This window comes from Podarcis pityusensis (genome assembly GCF_964106645.2).
Source record: "Podarcis pityusensis genome assembly, chromosome: 9".
NCBI lineage: Eukaryota > Metazoa > Chordata > Lepidosauria > Squamata > Lacertidae > Podarcis > Podarcis pityusensis.
Window position 1 is genome coordinate 61,519,702 of NC_138034.1, and position 20,733 is coordinate 61,540,434.

Below are 20,733 nucleotides of genomic sequence, written 5' to 3' on the forward strand. Positions count from 1 at the left end.
TATAAATTTGCTTTGACTTCAATGGGAATGGGATTGAGTGTCTAAATGTATGCCCTCTGGCTAAAATACATTCAGAGACAGCGTACCTTAAAAAGTCAGGGGGGTCAAGCTACTCTAGGTGGATTAATTTTTAAACAAGAGGCATTTGCTGAGTAATTACTTTATGAAATGGTTCTTTGAACCAGACAGGCTTCTTCTGCTAGGGCCAAACTAACCACCGTACTAACCAGAGGCACCATCTTCTCCGGATGATTGAGGGGGTCCAATGCAATGTCCTGTGGCTGACATCACAAGACGTCCTGACATCTTGTACGTGACGTTCTGAGGAGCCAGGGGGTGGAGCTGAAAACCCGCTGAACATTGAGGGGGATCAGCTCCCTCAAAAAATAAATTGGGATGGGGCTGAGGCACTTTTGCACTAGGAGTTGGCGCCTGTGATACTATACTGAAGATTCATTCCTTTGCTGTGCCTGATTTGCTAGGATCAGCTGGGATTAATACCATACTCTTCCTGGTTTGTCCAACACTCCCGCAGAGCCAATCCAAGACATTCTGCTGCCTGTTCAAAGGTGACCCCCATTAAACATCCAGAACCCAAACAGACCGACAACATTGCTAATGTGACAGCATCCTCCACTGTACTTGACAAGCATGGGATGATGGGAGTTGTAGTTCAGCAACATTTGGTGGGCCAGAGCTTCCCCACACCTGATCTGGAAGGGCTTCCATTTCCATCTGCTGCAGGCAGATTCCCTCCCGCTTCCAGCCATTTTGTAGCCAGGTCAGATTGCCTGCCAGGAAGGGTTAATATTTCCATCGCTTCCCATACCTTTGGGCTGGCACGTTGCTCCGCTGTATCCGGGGCAGCACTTCCAGTCCAGTGATGTCACTATCATATGTTTGACCCTGTAAGCTTGGCGAGTCCTTGACTGGGAGCTGCAAGGTGATTTGGAAAGCAAACGTTAGCGGGGCTCTGTCTCAGATGAATGGACATGATACAGGATGATGCATCAGTAATAGGCCACTGAGGGATTATTTTTGAAGTCTATTGATTGCGTCCTGTACAAGACCACAAGCAAACGCTTTTACAGAACAGCCTCGTGTCATACCTAGTGAAAATAAAGACCTCAGGAGCACAGTTGAAATTAAGAGTTGGGGAGGCAGGGGGGTGGTTTTATTTATTTATGTAGGCATTGATTTAAAATACTTCTTAGCCACTCTTCAGCAAAAGATCTTGGAGCAGCTTCCAAAGTTGGGCAATGGAACGTTAAAACCATATTTTTTATAATAAAAAAATCCCACAAAGATAACAAGATACAACAGAGCAATAACAAAGCAATATAAACCCACTAAAAAGATATCAAGCTATTAGAAGGCCTGGGCAGCTTATATAGGTTTTATCTGACCAAAAAAATAAAAGAAAGAAATGAAGGGGGTGTCTCTGGGGAGAGCCTTCCAGAGATGAAGGGCCACAACTGAAAAGGCCCTGTTTCCTGTCCACATCCACCCATCGACGCCAAAGAGATTAAAAGCAGAGCCATGGGGGCTTTTCTTAATGCTCAGGCACGTTTATGGAAGAAAGGGCACTCCTTCATATCCCTGGAAGGCAGAAATTTGGGGTGAATGGTAGATGTCAACATCTAATATAATGTACAAACCAAATCCAGAGGGTTTCCCCCTCTGTCAGGAGCAGATGCCAGGAGCCAGTCAGCAATACCTCTCACAGTTTCAGTGAAGTTAAGTCTTTATTCAAAGAAACAAGACAGCTCAGGATGTCAAACCGATAGAAATTGCCCTTATGAGGCAGTTGCCAGGACTAAAGGTTCCCGCCTCCCAATAGCCAGCTATGTCTCCTCCTCTCCAGGGCTTTTTCCAAGCAATCGGAGACTGTGCCTGCGTACCTGTCTTTGCTCCTCCCGCTTCATGCTCATTGCAGCAGGATGGGTGGGACACCTGTGCCTTCCACAAGCATGACCCATCACTGCTTCGTGGCCACCCTCCTCTCCAGCCTCCGCTTCTGCCTCTGGTTCTAGACTGCTCTCTGCCACAATCTCCCTGCTCATTAAACCCTGTTGCCTCTTCAGCTTCCGACACCTCCTCCTCCTTCTTCTCCCTCTGGCCACTCGCTGTCATCCCAGCACCAGCCCCCTGGCTCTGAGCCTTCTCATCTTGGGGGTTCCCCAGCTGGTGCCTCCCATTGCTCCGACTCCTGCAAGTCCATTACACCCTCCCACTTTAACCCAAGTCTCCCCGCACTGGTTGGTTTTACACAATAAAACCCAAACCCTGCAAAACGTATTAGCCCAATGTGCACTGCCCAAAATCCAGTTTCATAGCCACCAACCCCTCTTGTTATTATGCTCAGTGATTTTGAATCTGGGAGGGCAAGAAGCAGGTAGGAAGCAAGCAGGGTCAGTAAGGGTGTGCGGCTTGGGGAGAGTCCCAGGGGCCCCAGAGAGGGCTTAGAGGGCCATCTGTGGAGCCCAGGCCAGAAGTTCCCTATCCCTGGCATGGATCATGTTCTGTTGGTCTGACTTGTCCTTGCTCCAGTTGCTTTATGAAGCAGAGAAAGGAGGATGCAGGTTCTTCCTCGAGAAACCAGAAGACTGTGACAAATGCCATAGGAGAGGACGGTGCTCATTCCTTACTTGAAGGAAAATCTCATTAAAAACAAAAGGAGGGAAACAACAACTTAAATTAAAAAGCAAATTACATAAAAAAGCCATCCTATTTGTAGTCCTTGCCATAGAGGTTTCTGTTTGAATTTTCATTCCCTTTGCGGGGGCAAAAATGAGTGCTTGGGAGTGCAGTGGGCTAAGGGCAAACTGGGTAAATATTCATTTTTAAGTAGCTAAAATTATGCCTCGCGCTTCAGCATGACTATGAATAAGCAGCCCAGCAAATACGTGTCATTAAGAGCACGGAATTCAGTTCCAAAATATTCATGTCCACTCAACGCTTCTGCTCAAGTGAGTCCCCGGGAACCGTCTTGGTTTTCTAGAGGAACACATAATTAACGTGGAGATGTCTGAAACCAAACTGCTTCCTAGGTGTCTTCATACTTATTTTTTACCAAAGGGGTCTGCTTAAGATGGCCTTCGATGCAGAAGCACACACACTAGTGGCGTTGACATCTGGAATGCATGGCAAGGAACTTGCAGGACATCAGTCTGAACCTACTGCCTTATAATGCCCATGCCAGCAGTAGTCATCATTGTGTCCTCCAGATGTTGTCGGACTTCAGCTCCCATCAGCCCTGGCCATGGGTCATGTTGGTTAGTCTGAAGGGCACTTAGTTATCCCTGGTGAATACTGAAAGGCTATAGCTCTCCAAGTTAATCTCACAATGCAAAACACAAGTTGTGGGCACCTGGTATCCACACATCTGTATTTGTGGATGAGTTATGGCTTTGTGCTCAAGTAGTACAGCAGCCATGTTTGTTTGGGGAAGGCACTGTAGCTCAGTGGAAGGGCACCTGCTGTCCACGGAGAACCTCTGCCAGTCAATGCCTGTTATACATTATAATCCATTTTATCCATTTATGCTGAGCCTGATTAAAAACTCAAACACACAAAACTTGGCTTTATAATAATAATAATAATAATAATTTATTATTTATACCCCGCCCATCTGGCTGGGTTTCCCCAGCCACTCTGGGCGGCTTCCAAAAGAATATTAAAATACTATGATACATCAAACATTAAAAGCTTCCCTAAACAGGGCTGCCTTCAGATGTCTTCTAAAAGTCTGGTAGTTGTTGTTCTCTTTGACATCTGGTGGGAGGGCGTTCCACAGGGAGGGCGCCACTACCGAGAAGGCCCTCTGCCTGGTTCCCTGTAACTTGGCTTCTCGCAGTGAGGGAACCGCCAGAAGGCCCTCGGTGCTGGACCTCAGTGTCCGGGTAGAACGATGGAGGTGGAGACGCTCCTTCAGGTATACTGGACCGAGGCCGTTTAGGGCTTTAAAGGTCAGCACCAACACTTTGAATTGTGCTCGGAAACGTACTGGGAGCCAATGTAGGTCTTTCAAGACCGGTGTTATATGGTCTCGGCGGCTGTTCCCAGTCACCAGTCTGGCTGCTGCATTCTGGATTAGTTGTAGTTTCCGGGTCACCTTCAAAGGTAGCCCCACGTAGAGCGCATTGCAGTAGTCCAAGCGGGAGATAACCAGAGCATGCACCACTCTGGCGAGGCAGTCCGCGGGCAGATAGGGTCTCAACCTACGTACCAGATGGAGCTGGTACACAGCTGCCCTGGACACGGATTTAACCTGTGCCTCCATGGACAGCTGTGAGTCCAAAATGACTCCCAGGCTGCGCACCTGGTCCTTCAGGGGCACGGTTACCCCATTCAGGACCAGGGAATCCCCCACACCTGCCCGCCTCCTGTCCCCCAGAAACAGTACTTCTGTCTTGTCAGGATTCAACCTCAATCTGTTTGCCGCCATCCATCCTCCAACCGCCTCCAGACACTCACACAGGACCTTCACCGCCTTCACTGGTTCTGATTTAAAGGAGAGGTAGAGCTGGGTGTCATCTGCATACTGATGAACACCCAGTCCAAACCCCCTGATGATCTCTCCCAGCGGCTTCATATAGATATTAAAAAGCATGGGGGAGAGGACAGAACCCTGAGGCACCCCACAAGTGAGAGCCCAAGGGTCTGAACACTCATCCCCCACCACCACTTTCTGAACACGGCCCAGGAGGAAGGAGCGGAACCACTGTATGACAGTGCCCCCAGCTCCCAGCCCCTCAAGACGGTCCAGAAGGATGTTATGGTCGATGGTATCAAACGCCGCTGAGAGATCCAGCAGAACTAGGAAACAGCTCTCACCTTTGTCCCTAGCCCGCCGGAGATCATCAACCAGTGCGACCAAGGCAGTTTCAGTCCCGTGATGAGGCCTGAATCCCGATTGGAAGGGATCCAAATGGTCCGCTTCTTCCAGGCGTGCCTGGAGTTGTTCAGCAACCACTCGCTCAATCACCTTGCCCAAGAATGGAAGATTTGAGACTGGGCGATAGTTGGCCATCGTGGCCGCATCTAAAGATGGTTTTTTAAGAAGCGGTTTAATAACCGCCTCTTTCAGCGGGTCTGGGAAGGCTCCCTCACGGAGGGAAGCATTCACCACCCCACGAAGCCCATCGCCCAGCCCTTCCCGGCTAGCTTTTATAAGCCAGGATGGGCAAGGATCAAGGAGACAGGTGGTTGGTTTCACTCGTCCAAGCAGCCTGTCCACATCCTCGGAGGTAACAGATTGGAATTGATCCCACACAATTTGACTAGACAGGACTCTAGCACTCCCCCGCCCCGGCCCTGCTCCCACGGTGGCGTCTACCTCTTCCCGAATCTGAGCGACTTTATCTGCAAAAAACTTTGCAAAATCATTGCAGGAGATCATGTGGCCCGTATTGGGCCCCGATGTAGCAGGTGGTTCCGCTAAATTGCGGACCACCTGAAAAAGTCTCCTGCTGCTGTTTTCTGCAGATGCAATAGAGGCGGCGAAGAAAGCCTTCTTCGCCGTCGCTACCGCCACTTGGTAGGCTCGACACTGAGCTCTAACCTGTGTCCGGTCAGCTTCAGAATGGGTCATCCGCCACCGGCGCTCTAGCCGTCTCAACGATTGTTTCATTGCCCTCAGATTCGTGGAAAACCACGGGGCCATCCGGGCTCCATGCAATCGGAGAGGGCGCTTCGGAGCCAAACAGTCAATAGCCCTGGTTAACTCCACATTCCAGCGGGCCACCAGGGAATCAGCTGAAAGGCCATCAACATGGGATAAAGCATCCCCTACCGCTCTCTGGAAACCATTTGGATCCATTAAGTGGCGGGGGCGGACCATCCGAATCGGTCCCACCTCCCTGCAGAGGGGAAGGGTCGCGGAGAAGTCAAGTTGCACCAGGAAGTGGTCTGACCATGGCACTTCTTTTGTTTCGCTTTTACTTAGTGTCAGAACACCAACATCCATGGAGGTAAACACCAGGTCCAAGGCATGTCCGTGGCTATGGGTTGGGCCAAACTTATTCAGGGACAGCCCCATGGAGGCCATGCTTTCCACGAAGTCCCGAGCGGCCCCTTGTAAGGTCGTGTCGGCATGGATGTTAAAATCCCCTAGGACAACCAAACTAGGTGTCTCCAGGAGAACATCCGCCACGACCTGAAGCAGCTCGGGCAGGGAATCCTTGGTGCAGCGGGGAGGTCGGTACACCAAAAGGAATCCTGTACTGCCCCTATTGCCCAACTTCCAGAACATGCACTCAGAGAACTGGGTCTTCCCAATAGGATGCCTGGTGCAAACTAATGACTTCCTAAAAATCACTGCAACCCCCCCTCCCCGCCCACAGGGCCTGGGTTGCTGTGCGTAAGAGAAACCTGGTGGACAAGCAGCGGCAAGAACAGGCCCACCTGCTTCATCCAACCAAGTCTCTGTTACACAAGCCAGGTCAAATCCTCCATCCATGATCACGTCATGGATGGCAGTGGTCTTATGAATCATTGACCTGGCATTGCACAGCAGCACCTTCAGGCTATGTGGGTATCCCTTGCTGATTCTAGTATCCGTCCGGACAGGACCAGACCCGGAGGCAGGGATAGTCCTCAGACAACGACTAAACCTGCCTCCTCTGTAATGACATGGTCTGGTCTTAGCGTAACTCCTCCTCCTACCCGTGATCACTGAGATCGGTTGTCCCAGCGCATCCCCCTCCGTGGAACATACCCCAGCCATTTTGTTGGCTGGGACCCACTCCCCGGCAGCCCTGACCCTTCCCCTTAAGAACAAAATAAGACCTTAAAACAATAAAAAACCCCAGAAAACAAAAAACAATACAAATGAAAAACTATAAAAATTACAAATCCATTAAAATCAAACAAATTCCCAACTAAACATCCATCCCACCCCCATCCCCGTCCCCACATATACAAAAAAATGAAAAGAAAAGGAACATTTTAAAACAGACTCTGCGCCCCTCCGGATCCCCCTGGGTCGCAGCAGCAGTGACAACAACCGTCCCTGTGAGGCCTGTCAGGCCCCGCCCTGGGCCAGGTGGTGAGTGGCAGGAAGGAGCAGGGCCCTCAGACACCCACACAGGAGAGTCCTCCTGGGCAGCAGAGCGCAGCAGTCCTTGTGAGGCCTCAGGCCCCGCCCCAGGCCAGATGGTGAGTGGCAGGAAGGAGCAGGGCCCTCAGACACTCACACAGGAGAGTCCTCCTGGGCAGCAGAGCGCAGCAGTCCTTGTGAGGCCTCAGGCCCCGCCCTGGGCCAGATGGTGAGTGGCAGGAAGGAGCAGGGCCCTCAGACACTCACACAGGAGAGTCCTCCTGGGCAGCAGAGCGCAGCAGTCCTTGTGAGGCCTCAGGCCCCGCCCTGGGCCAGATGGTGAGTGGCAGGAAGGAGCAGGGCCCTCAGACACTCACACAGGAGAGTCCTCCTGGGCAGCAGAACGCAGCAGTCCTTGTGAGGCCTCAGGCCCCGCCCCGGGCCAGATGGTGAGTGGCAGGAAGGAGCAGGGCCCTCAGACACTCACACAGGAGAGTCCTCCTGGGCAGCAGAACGCAGCAGTCCTTATGAGGCCTCAGGCCCCGCCCCAGGCCAGATGGTGAGTGGCAGGAAGGAGCAGGGCCCTCAGACACTCACACAGGAGAGTCCTCCTGGGCAGCAGAGCGCAGCAGTCCCTGTGAGTCCTTCAGGCCCCGCCCCGGGCCAGATGGTGAGTGGCAGGAAGGAGCAGGGCCCTCAGACACTCACACAGGAGAGTCCTCCTGGGCAGCAGAACGCAGCAGTCCTTGTGAGGCCTCAGGCCCCGCCCTGGGCCAGATGGTGAGTGGCAGGAAGGAGCAGGGCCCTCAGACACTCACACAGGAGAGTCCTCCTGGGCAGCAGAACGCAGCAGTCCTTATGAGGCCTCAGGCCCCGCCCCAGGCCAGATGGTGAGTGGCAGGAAGGAGCAGGGCCCTCAGACACTCACACAGGAGAGTCCTCCTCATGTTAGAATCCATGCTAAAACCACAGCAGTAACCTCACAGCAATTATATGCTGTCAGTAGGTTTTCCAGCTGAATGAAAAGATCTGTGCCTCAGGCATTTGTTTTGTACGTTTTTAAAAACCTCTGTTCAGTTGCGCTTGTACTGTTTGTAAATTATTTTGGCTGTTTCTAAGGATATGTCTGTAATAGGGACATATGTGTGGAAGGTGAGTCACAGAGGTATTATTACAATGTGGCTTCTGTGGAAGAAGGTGGGGTTTCATAGTGATGACTGGGAGACCACTGGGCTGGCAAGAAAGTCTTCACATGGGCAGAGTAACAGGACCTGGAAGGCTCACTTGCTGCTGCTGCTGCTCTCCCACATAAGCCCTGTTGGATTGGGGCTTCCCTTTCCCTTATTGATGAAACACTTGCCTGGAAAAAAGCCCTGATCTTAATGATATAAACACATGTACATCTCATAGAATCATGGAATTGTAGAGTTGGAAGGGACCCCAAGAGAAATCTAGTCCAACTCCCTGAATGCAGGAATCACAGCTAAAGAATCCCTGTCACATGGCCATCTGTTTAAAAGCCTCCAGTGAAGGAAAGTCCAGTCTAATTCACACATTACCTAAAAACATAAGCAGAACAAAGCATAATGTGCAAAGAGGGTCCTTCTTAGATGTGGTTGTTCCTGCATTCGGATGTAAGAAATAACCCCACCGCTATGCTTGAACTGAGTGTTGGTTTTGATGCTGAAACTCCTGTTGAGAAACTCCTGACTACCATGTGCTAATGAGTAAGCAAAATTACGTGAATGTACTATGCCACTGTAAAGATAAGTCGATTGCCAGCTGAGTATTTCAAAGGTTTTTCCTCATCATGCCTTAAAGTCCCTTTCACATATATATTGCTCTGCAAGGATAAATAAACTGTTCGGATTGCCTTGGGTTGTAAATCTGTTATACTGTACTCAGCTCTTTAAGTTAAAATCTGAGCTAAAACTAATACTATAGCCTGACTTGACTCAAAGAAGAAAAGATTCTGAGACACAAATCCATGCCCAGTTGAAATACAGAATGGCTCTGGAATCAATCTCTCTCTCTCCTTCTCCCTCCCCCTCTCTCTTCTCATTCTTGGTCAGAGAATATCTCAGATTGAGCAAGAGAGACTTGAAAATTGAAAAAAAGGGTATGAGTTTTATGAGAGGAGATGGTCTGGATTTTAAATTGCTTTGATGCCTCTGTTGTTTCTTAGGTATATGCAAACCTGCCACCTAGTGGGAAATGGTGAGTGTTTGGAACAGGTTTGTAAGGTACAGGGGGAAATTCACCAGTGGTGCAGTAGTAAGTTTTGAAATGCACAAGGAATTCATCATGGAGTCATGCTCACACAGAGAGTCTGTAGGCAGCTGTGCTGATCTCTCTCTCTCTCTCTCTCTCTCTCGCTCTGTGTGTGTGTGTGTGTGTGTGTGTGAGAGAGAGAGAGAGAGAGAAGGAGCATCTGAATTCTAGCTGCTGGAATTACAAGAGGGGAAAGGGCTTTCCCGCTCAAGTCCTATAAGCATCTGGTTGGCCATCATGAAAATACTATGTTGGACTCAATGGCCTTTGGCCTTTGACTGGATAGCCCAGCTGGTTAGAACATGGTGTTGAAAATGCCAATGTTGCGGGTTTGATCCCTGTATGGGATAACTGCATTGCAGGGGACTGGACTAGATGCTCAGGGTCCCTTCCAACTTTACAGTTCTATGATCCAGCAGGCCCCTTCTCAAGTTGTTACATGGCAAAATACCCATTTTATTAGGATCAGCTGAAAGCCACACAACAATTAGCTGGCAAAGGATTGTGTGGAGGTTCGTACATTGAATGTTGGTGAGGGATACACGGGTTCTCATCTGTCATGAGCCATGAAGTTCAGCTGGATGACCTTGGGCCAATCACTTTCTACCTGATAAAAGGACTGTGTGCTGCAATGGACCACTCCTCCAATTCATCACTTTGCAAGCTTATAAAAACCGGCATCCATTGGGACGGGTAGGGTGGAAGACAGCTATACCTTGATCCGCAGGATCCTGCAATCCAGGTGCATGGCTTGGCTCTGCCCGATGCATACGTTTCTATGTTGTCAACCACGATGGTGGGCTGGAGTCTTGTGTGAACGTAGGCACACCAGTTCCTGCGTAAATAGGAGGGAGGGAAAGCAAAATTGTACACAATTGATATCATAAAAAAAGATAAATGGGACTTGGGGGAACTCCATGCTGTGACTGTCTGTTGCTACATATGCCATGAGTGTCATGGACAAGTTGCTGGTCCTCACTGTGCTCTGAATTCCACCTACAAAATAAGGATAATTAAACGAGGGAGGTCAACAATCCTCCCAGTGGCTCCACCCTGGATGCAGCTGTTTGCTGAGGGAAGATGTGTGTCCTTGCTTACAGAGGGCAGTCCTCTATTTGAAGGTTTGGATAAAGGATAAAAGGACCAAACAAAGGGAAAGTCAAAGGAGACTTGAAGTTGCCCATCAACAGTTATCACCTGGGCAAACTAGGTGGGCATGCGGATACCTGGTCACTGTGTGGGAAGATGAATTGCATTTCTAGTTAAATTCTACAATTTTTTTCCAAATTTGCATCTGGATATCTAGATAAGCAGTTTGCATAATTTTACGCAAATCTGTCTCCTTGTTGGCGACGCATCTCCCTTCCTTTTAATGTGATACATCGCACTGCAGCGATGGGGCAGGCATAGGAAGGTGCCTGGAGAGCTTGGCCTTCTCTCGGAACAACCTGTGATGACTCTGGTGACAATATGCAGACGGAAGGAGTTGGAGGTGCCAGTGTGGTGTAGTGGTTAAAAGCGGTGGACTGGTAATCTGGTGAACCGGGTTCGCTTCCCCGCTCCTCCACATGCAGCTGCTGGGTGACCTTGGGCTAGTCACACTTCTCTGAGGTTTCTCAGCCCCACTCACCTCACAGAGTGTTTGTTGTGGGGGAGGAAGGGAAAGGAGAATGTTAGCCGCTTTGAGACTCCTTCGGGTAGTGATAATGCGGGATATCAAATCCAAACTCCTCCAAGACCCCATTCGAAGTCGCCACCAGAGCGAAGGCAGATTTCGGGCAGTGCGACCTGGTTGCTGAGCCTAGGGGGCACTGCAGGGCTTCTCAACAAGGACAGAATAAATTGCGCAGAACGAAAGGTGAGAGGGTGCTGAACTTCAGCCTTGCATAGGAGGTCCCTCAAATTTGAAAGACTAAAGTCCACCCCGACCTGGGTTTGTCCCTGGAATGCAAGGATACTGCTGTGCTTTCACTTTCCGACAAGGTCGCTCTTCAGCTATTGAGTAATGGTTTTCAGAGCCAAGGCATTTCCCCTTTAGTCCCTTTAGTGTTTCTTTTTCCATTCTTTGTGGGGGCTCCAGGGGATCTGCAGCAGGGCAATAATTCTTTTTAATTGGTATGCATGTATATAAAAATCAATATTTCTGTATGAAGCTTTGTTTGGGTCTTTTCCCTGCAGTAAACCTATAGATGTGATTTGACGGTAATTTTCTTTTCCCCTGTCCCTTTCGCTCCTTTTTTCCTTCTGGCGTTGTCAGGAAGAAGCAATTTAAGTGAAATAAAAATGTGCTATAATAATTTACCATTGTTGTTATTATCATCGTCTTCATCATCATTATCATCAATATTATGAATATCACACCACTGGGGTTGCATTTCAGAGAAAGTTCTAACATTGCAGCAGATAAGATGCACACACACACACACACACACACACACACACACTTTCCATGTGTTTAGCTGGGAAGTGAGGGAGGTAAATATCTCTCCCTTGGAGTTAGAAAAAGAAAAGGAAAAAAGCATATGGCAATTTTAAAATTATTATTATTATTATTTTGCTGGATCAGGCTTGGAATGAGTGAATCATCTATCTAACACTTTTAACTCTGTTCACTATTTCATCATGTTTCCACATTTATCTGAATTCTTAAAAAAAAAGAACTTTGTATGAAAATGTGCATTTAAACGCACATTTAAATGTGTATATTCAAACATATTTTCTTACAAAATAACTTTTCCAAATGTCTTCTCTCTCAAGAAAACACATTTTCAAATGAACTTTGAAGCCTTTTGTTTGAGGTTTCCACATGCCTGCTTTAACCATAACGCTTCCTCTAAGGAGTTTTGGGCATTAAACATTGTTTCGCCGCCACCACAACTTTGTCCTCACAACAGTCCTGTGAGGTAGGTCAGGCTGACACACAGCCTCAGAGTCCCCTGCGAGCCTGACAGCCAACCGGAGATTTGGACCCAGGTTCTCCCCAGTTCAAGCCTAACACACTGCCTATGAACCCCACACGGCTGGAAGAGGCTGCTTCCGATCTTCCTGGGTACAAAGTAAAAACGGTGTCCTGATGATGGGTCCTTTGCATTGGCCAGACTTCCGTGCATATGCCAGAGTTGGCAAGGCAGGCATAACTCATCGATTACATGCTGACACTGATGCGTTTTGGAGCAGCTGCCTTGGGGCCTTGGCAAATGCCTTGACCAAATCGCCCCGTGGAGCCAGCCTTGATCATTCATAACAATGATCATTTGGGAAAGCAAGGTGATGAAGGAGGGGGGAAAGAACCAACAACCCATATCCTTTCTTTTTAAAAGCAAGCTTGCAAGGATAGGGGGGAAATGAGATAATCTGAATGCTCATTAGCAAAAGAATATTAGGAGGGCGGGCTGTGGTGCTAGAATCCAAAGGGAGTGTTGTCTGCTGGCTTAAGGGGTTGGCTAGACTTTTCTACCTTCTGCACATACGGTGCAGTTGGCAGCACAGGCCCTAACTGGGTACAAGCTGGTGTGTTCTGGAGCCATCGATCTCAGCCTGCATCCCAGCAGCGTCCCTGGACCACCCTGTCTGAGTCTGGCTAGGTGCCCCCAATTTCTCCATCTCCCCTCCACTGTGCCAGTCATGTGAAGTTTTATTAATGCGAAATGAGAACATCTTTCACCAGATTTATCAGTAATAGTAGCATTGTTCTTGCCAAGAGCAAATGCCTTGAATTCCTGCCTATACCTGCGAGGGAGGAAAAGCCTGACTCTTTCCTTCAGGTCTGAAGGGGAGCCTACCTAATCCAAACTTTCCAAAACAACATGAATAAGAAACACAGCCTTCCTTCAAAATCCACACTTCTTCCAATTTCGCAATGCAATTCTTCAAGCAAACAATGCACATTTTTTCAGGTCTGATGTAGCAGAGTTTGGGGGTGCAAGGGTTAGAATGTTAGGTAATGTTAGAAATTAAGGAAGGGTAGGATTCAGGCAGAGGGACACAGGTGGCACTGTGGGTTAAACCACAGAGCCTAGGGCTTGCCAATCAGAAGGTCGGTGGTTCGAATCCCCGCGAAGGGGTGAGCTCCCGTTGCTCGGTCCCTGCTCCTGCCAACCTAGCAATTCGAAAGTACGTCAAAGTGCAAGTAGATAAATGGGTACCGCTCCGGCGGGAAGGTAAACAGTGTTTCCGTGTGCTGTTCTGGTTCTCCAGAAGCGGCTTAGTCATGCTGGCCACATGACCCAGAAGCTGTACTCCGGCTTCCTCAGCCAGTAAAGCGAGTTGAGCACCGCAACCCCAGAGTCGGCCACGACTGGACCTAATGGTCAGGGGTCCCTTTACCTTTAGGATTCAGGTAATATTTGGAGTATGGGAGGGACAATGTCAGGCTAAGCTACTTTTCCAGGCCAAGGTCTGGGATAGAAGTCTTTAAAAGTGACAAAAGGTGAGGGGAGAAAGTCATTAATTCATCAGTGGAAGCCATCAACCAGGCAGGAGGCTCTGCTGGCGAGGGGCGAGGTTGCCAAGGAGGCGGGTGTGTGATGTGAAATTTAGAGGTTGGGGAAGAAGGACTCTGTGAGCTGCTGTGAAGGCCAGAACCATCTTGGCAGGTTGGGAAAGAAGCATGGAGATGTCTAAGAATCCAGTGCTGTGCTGATGTGAAGGATGGGCTGCTCCTGAGATGTGAATACTGTGAACTCACTCTCCATTGAAAGCTTCCAGTCTAAATATGTGTAAAGAAATCGTATTTCAAAGATACCGCAGACTCCACCGCGCCTCATTTCCCCCAACAGAACACAGGCCCTGGTTGAGTTCCAAGACACCTTAGAATCTCGTGCACTGCTTGGCAGAGACTGGGTTGGCCAGGAGCCATACAATGTGGTAAAGTGTGCAAAAAAATTGCACATAGACACAAAAATTGCATAGAAAATGTGTATCTTAGGAAAAGATAACCATTGATGCATTCAGATGCCGATTAATTTTCATGAGCAATTTTTAAATTAAAAAAAACAAACGCAAAGAAGAACTGGATTTAAGACTTCGAAAATGAGAGAAAAAATAGGGAGTCAGCTACACAGCTGCAATTATAACATTATAAGTGCATTACAAAAATGTGACACCAGATGGCGGTGTAAAGCTCAATGGCTAATTGCATATATATATATATATATATATATATATATACACACATATATATATATATATATATCTCAGGTTTTCTTCCATAGCATTTCCATAGCGTTTTTTATATCTGTGTAGATCCGGCCCAAGAGTGATGTATTTGCCCAGCCCTACCCTCTATCAACTCATATCCATCATGGTAAAACACAACAGAAACCCACCCACAGCCATATAACATGAGGGCCTCTGAAACCCCCCTCATTTTTGCAGGAGACAAGTGACCCTGCAAAAAACAGGGTGGTTTTTGCCCAGTTTCACTTCAGATAAAGTTTTCCCTGATCCCACCCCCAACAATCAATTCATTGTATTGGAAATGAGGGGGCAGAAGGAAAAACAGCACTTCCCCCTCCTTTCTCTCAGCAATTCCTTATGACTACCCACTTATTAATAATGTGTGTTGAAGCTCCCTTTATGAATTTGCACTAGTTGCTGATACTATTGTTGATATTCTTTCTCCTCCTCCTCCTTTAAATTTATTACCCACCCTAAGGCCAGAGAATGAGTCACAGCAACTTAAAACACATCATTAAAACAGCTTTTAAAGTTTCCAAATTACAGAGAATGCAACCACAAAATACGGGATGGGTTCTGAAAATATACAGCTCAGGTGTCAAAGGCTCTGAGCACTTTCGGAGCATCTTTTAAAAGTTATCAGGCTCGTCTTTTTCTAGCATGCAGGTGAGGTAAGTGGTGGGGAAAGCTTCGGGAGCCTGGCCAGTCTTTTGTAATGATAAATACTTAGTTCCTGAGCCAGGTCACAGCCTCACACGCTATTCATATCTTAAGACAGGATTTGTGAAGGAAAAGACAATGGGGAGGCTTTTCCATTTTCCTTTGACCTTGCGGAGAAAACATTTGCTCAGTTTGGGAATCAAAATGGTTTCAGGTCAGTCTTCCTGTGCTGATCTATGTACGTGCTTGGTTGGTACACTTATGAACATTTAACATATGTCCAAGACTTCAAAATTCCTATCACAGCAGTAGCTCAGTTGGTTAGAGTGTGGTGCTGATAATGCCAAAGTTGCAGGTTAAAACCCCATATGGGACAGCAGTATATTCCTGCATTGCAGGGAGTTGGACTAGATGATCCTCAGGGTCCCTTCCGACTCTACAATTCTATGATGACTCATGGTTCATGTGTTCCTAAAATTACCCAGCAGATGGCAACCTTCCCTAACACACAATCATATCAGTCTTTCAATATTCTTATATTAGGCTCTGCAAAAAGTTCTTATATTTTAATTCTGTATTTAATTCTATAATTCTATAAGTTTATATTTAATAATAATAGCAATAGGAAGTTGAATTATGGTGTCATATTAGTGTCTTATAGAGCTATTTCTCCTTTTGAGTTATCTGCTCCCACAGCATCGGAACGCAATTAATAGTACCTCCACTATATTAGACTCTGTATGCTTCTGAATACCAGTTGCTGGAAACCTCAGGACGGGTGAGAATAGGATGCTGGACTAGATAGGCCGCTGGCCTGATCCTGCAGACTCTTCTTATGTTCTTAGCAGGAGAAACACCAAAGTCATGTTTACAGTGGTGCGATTCAATCACCCCCAGATTTCTTCCCTGCATGCAAGTTGATATTGCACGTCATGCAAACACAGGGCAAATTTGCAAACAAAAAAAACAAGCGACAAACAAACCAGGTCCTGTAATCCCTGCAGCTGCGGAAGACCTAATGGCATGCTAAGCACAGTGATAAATTAATAGTGTGTGATGGGGCGGCTGAACTTGCTGTCTGAACAGCAGCAGAGATGTGGGAGGAAAGCACAGTTTTTAATGGATAAGCAATGCATGCGCCGTTTGTCTCCTGCTGTGCTCTGGATGTGTGTTTGCCTTGAATTTAATTGCTGAGCTGTTTTAATGCACTGGGTTTTTTTATATACATTATACTGTCTTATGCAATTTTATTGTTCACACAGCTCAGAGAGAATTCTTTCTCTAAGTAGTGAACAAACATCACCGATGAAAGTCGCTGTGGGGAGGGCTGCACTGGGGGGGGGATGCCCCCATCGCCTATCACAGGGGCAGGGAAGCTTTTTGCAATCCAAGGCTGCATTCCTTTCTGTGCAACTTCCCAAGGGCCACAAGGGTGGACAGGGTTGGAGGCAAAAGTGTTTGGAGCCAATTATGAAACTTTTAAAGGTAAAGGGACCCCTGACCATTACGTCCAGTCGTGACTGACTTTGGGGTTGCGGCGCTCATCTCGCTTTATTGGCTGAGGGAGCCGGCGTACAGCTTCCAGGTCATGTGGCCAGCATGACTAAGCCGCTTCTGGCGAACCAGAGCAGTGCACGGAAACGCCGTTTACCTTCTCACTGGGGCGGTACCTATTTATCTACTTGCACTTTGACGTGCTTTCGAACTGCTAGGTTGGCAGGAGCAGGGACCAAGCAATGAGAGCTCACCCCGTCCCAGGTATTCGAACCGCCAACCTTCTGATTGGCAAGTCCTAGTCCCTGTGCTTTAAGCCACAGCACCACCCATGTCTCACCCATGAAACTTTTACCTTTACACAAAAGGTAGGCTACTTTCTATGCAAATGCTCTCAAACACCTCTCTGGATTAGAGTTCAAAGACAGCTCCCATCACCCAAAAACATGCAAAGCAGAGCCGGGGCTGGATTTGCTCCCCAGGCTGCAGGCTCCTTACCCTTGATCCATTAGAAAATGTAGCCAGGCTTTGCCACTGTTTGATGTGCCATGTGTCTGGGGCAGGCGCATGCCCCCTTGCTGGGGCCACGAGGCCAGCCCTCAGCGCTAAAGCAACATCAACCGACAGAACGACGCCACAACTGACTGTTCTGCAACCTAATAATGTTGTGGTCATGTTTAAGCCATCACCTGTCAGTTATTGCACCCACGTCTGACTTTGTGTGGGTCCACAAACCGAAATGGACAGATGGCAGTGTGGTGTAGTGGTTAGAGTGTCAGACTAGGACCTTGGAGACTAGAGTTCAAATCCCTGCTCAGCCAGGAAGCTCATTAGCTGACCTTGGGCCAGTTGCCATCTCTCAGTGTGACCTCACAGGGTTGGTGTGAGGATAAAATGGAGAGTGGAGAGAAAACCATGTACGCCACTTTGAGGAAAGGTGGGATAGAAATGTAATAACATGAAAACTAATAATGATATGCATCCATTCCTACTTTGGTTCAGCTCTGTTTCAAACAGAGGGAAAGCTTGTCCCTCTGCCAGCGCATTACGCAGAAGCAGCAACGTATAAAAGTTTCTTACTGTGGGCTTGTCCAGCAAATCACAGCGCTTGACTCAGGAGCATCACACTTTCTGTGGAGTCCTGGTGCCCTTTCCTTAGGAATCACATGGGTTAAGAAGTGTGTATAGAAGGTTCTGCTTCCATGTGGAAGGTTGCCATGGAAAAGAGATCTTCCAACAGTCGTAACATTTGGAGCAGTCTTTGGTGTCTGTTTTATGCCAAAGCGACTGTGTCAGGCAAGGACTCATTTGCAAAGTGATCATGAGGAAGACTTGCACTTGCTACATAGGAGGATTCCCCTCCCCCCCCCCTTTAAAACTGAAGCTTCTTTTCTCTGAAGCAATTCTGAATTGAGATTACTTTTTCAACAGTGCATCACGATAAAAGCAAGGCAAGCCTTGCTGGGGAATCCCTGTTACAGTCATACCTCTTGTTACGTTTGCTTCAGGTTAAGTCTTTTCAGGTTGCGTCCTGCGGTGACCCGGAAGCACCGGAAAGGGTTACTTCTGGGTTTCACCGCTCGCGCATGCACAGATGCGCAAAATGATGCCACATGCATGCGCAGAAGCGGCAAATGGCGACCTGCATGTGTGCAGATGCGGGTTGCGTTCCTTTCAGGTTTCAAACGGGGCTCCGGAATGGATCCTGTTCACAACCAGAGGTACCACTGTATTTATTTAGTTATTTGCAAAATAAAATAAAAAACCCTGTACCATCAAAAAATATCACAGCCATGAAAATGTAAGATCAGCAATAACATTGCATTCAGAGAACACGTCAAGAATATTATCACAAAGCAGCAGATCCATTGAGAACATCAAACATAAACAGATCACCTCTCAGGGGAAAGCCTGAGTTTTAATCAGGTGCCTAAATGCCAGTATGGTATATGCCTGCCTGATGTCCATTCAAAGCACATGCCAAAGGGTTACCATGCTGATGATACTGAGCATAAGATGAGCCTATGGAAAATACAACACGGCTGAGAGCCTCTCTTCCTTATGCCCATAGCCCATGATTCAGAGGCTAATTCCAAATAGTGGGCGATGTAAATAAACAGTGTTTGATGTTTTAATTTGCTGGAAGCTGCCCAGGTGGCTGGGGCAACCCATTCATATGAGGGCATAATAACAATATGTTTGTTGTTGTTGACGCGGGTGGAGCTGTGGTCTAAACCACTGAGCCTCTTGGGCTTGCCGATCAGAAGGTGGGCGCTTTGAAACCCTGCAACGGGGTGAGCTCCCATTGCTCTGTCCCAGTTCCTGCCGACCTAGCAGTTCAAAAGCACACCTGTGCAAGTAGATAAATAGGTACTGTTGCGGCGGGAAGGTAAATGGCATTTCCATTCTCTCTGGTTTCTGTCACGGTGTTCCATTGCACCAGAAGCGGTTTAGTCCTGCTGGCCACATCACCCAGAAAGCTGTCTGTGGACAAACGCCAGCTCCCTCAGCCTGAAAGCGAAATGAGTGCCGCAACCCCATAGTTGCCTTTGACTGGACTTAACTGTCCAGGGGTCCTTTACCTTTAGCTTACCTTTATAACAAAACCATACATGCTTTTGAAATGTAGTGTGGTTTCCAAAACTAACTCAAAAGGGGCTTTCAACTGGGCATCTCCACACCATGTGGACAAGGGGTGCAGTTTCTGCTATGTATTTCTTTGTAGAAGTATTTAAATACTGCCCTATCACAAAACATTAGGGAGGGGGTACAGCGGCATAGACAATACCCTTTAAAAGCAACACAGGACCACCACTAAAAGACCAGCCACTCAATAATATATTTTTTAGGCCTGCTGGCTTTTAAAAATAAATGAAAAGTCATCAACAGAAAGTAAAAGCGAGGGTAGCAGCATAGGACCGGTGACATTAAATGCCTGGTTTCTGGTTGGGGTCAGTTGGACTTTATTAACACAATAAAAATCTAGCAGGTCTCATCTGGAAGATCTCACATTGAGAACACCTCAGAACAGGCATAACAATTCGCAACTGGACCTCTGTAGCATCCAGCAAAAAAAATAATAACTTAAATGGCCTTTATTTCTTTAAATGTTGCTTAGAGAACCAAACCCATCTATCCCTCATATCTGACGGACCCAGTACAGTGGTACCTCAGGTTAAGTACTTAATTCGTTCCGGAGGTCCGTACTTAACCTGAAACTGTTCTTAACCTGAAGCACCACTTTAGCTAATGGGGCCTCCTGCTGCTGCTGCTGCTGCTGCTGCGCCACTGGAGCCCGATTTCTGTTCTTATCCTGAAGCAAAGTTCTTAACCTGAAACACTATTTCTGGGTTAGCGGAGTGTGTAACCTGAAGCGTATGTAACCTGAAGCGTATGTAAGCCGAGGTACCACTGTATGAGGCAGATTGGGAATACCAGGCCAAACCATAAGCAGTGGTTAAAGGTTTCAGGTATGAGTCGCCTCACAGGGTCCCCTGCCAAGAATGTGCTTTTCTGCTCCAGAACAGGTTGTACTACATAACTAATAACATGGAAAGGAAATAACATGTGTTTTCTGCAGGATTTGAGGCCTTGACACTTTGTACTACATTGTGGCAAACGCTTCTTTTCTCTCATCACTTGCTCCCTTTGTCCATGCAGCAGCTATAATGTTTGGACGGTGAATCATCTGGTTCCTGTATCCAGGATGCTGTCATTTTATTTTATTTTATTTTTAAATTGTGGTTACTTTACCACCCAGGGCGACATTTTCCACCTCATGACAAAAACACAAGAGTCCTGCTGCATCAGGCCAAAGGCCCACCTAATCCAGCATTTTGCCCTCACAGTGGCCAACCTGAGGCCTCTTGGAAGCCTTCAAGCTGGACATGAGCACAGTAGCCATCTTTTGCTCAAGCAGTGGGGACCTCGGAGACCTCGGGGGTCTCAAATTTCCGTGGTACTCTGTGTGACACCAAAATCCGCCCCCTGTAGCGCCCAAGAAGCTCTGCACCCAGTGTGACCACACTGGTTGTGCTCCCCTAGACCTGCCTTTGCAAGAAGAAATTTCTTTCACCTGTCTTGAATGTTCT

The 20,733-nt window shown here is 47.7% G+C and overlaps 1 protein-coding gene across 2 annotated transcripts in view; it reads right to left on the reverse strand.

Moving 5' to 3' along the window:
- MMRN1 (multimerin 1) overlaps positions 1–20,733 on the reverse strand; it is a 72,037-nt gene that overhangs the window by 42,110 nt on the left and 9,194 nt on the right. For both annotated transcript variants that reach the window (XM_081020702.1, XM_081020701.1), the window contains exons 2-3: positions 10,026–10,145; positions 830–936 (exon numbers count right to left, since the gene is read on the reverse strand). In XM_081020702.1, coding sequence (XP_080876828.1) covers positions 830–936; positions 10,026–10,145 — 227 coding nt within the window. The remainder of the gene's footprint in view (positions 1–829; positions 937–10,025; positions 10,146–20,733) is intronic.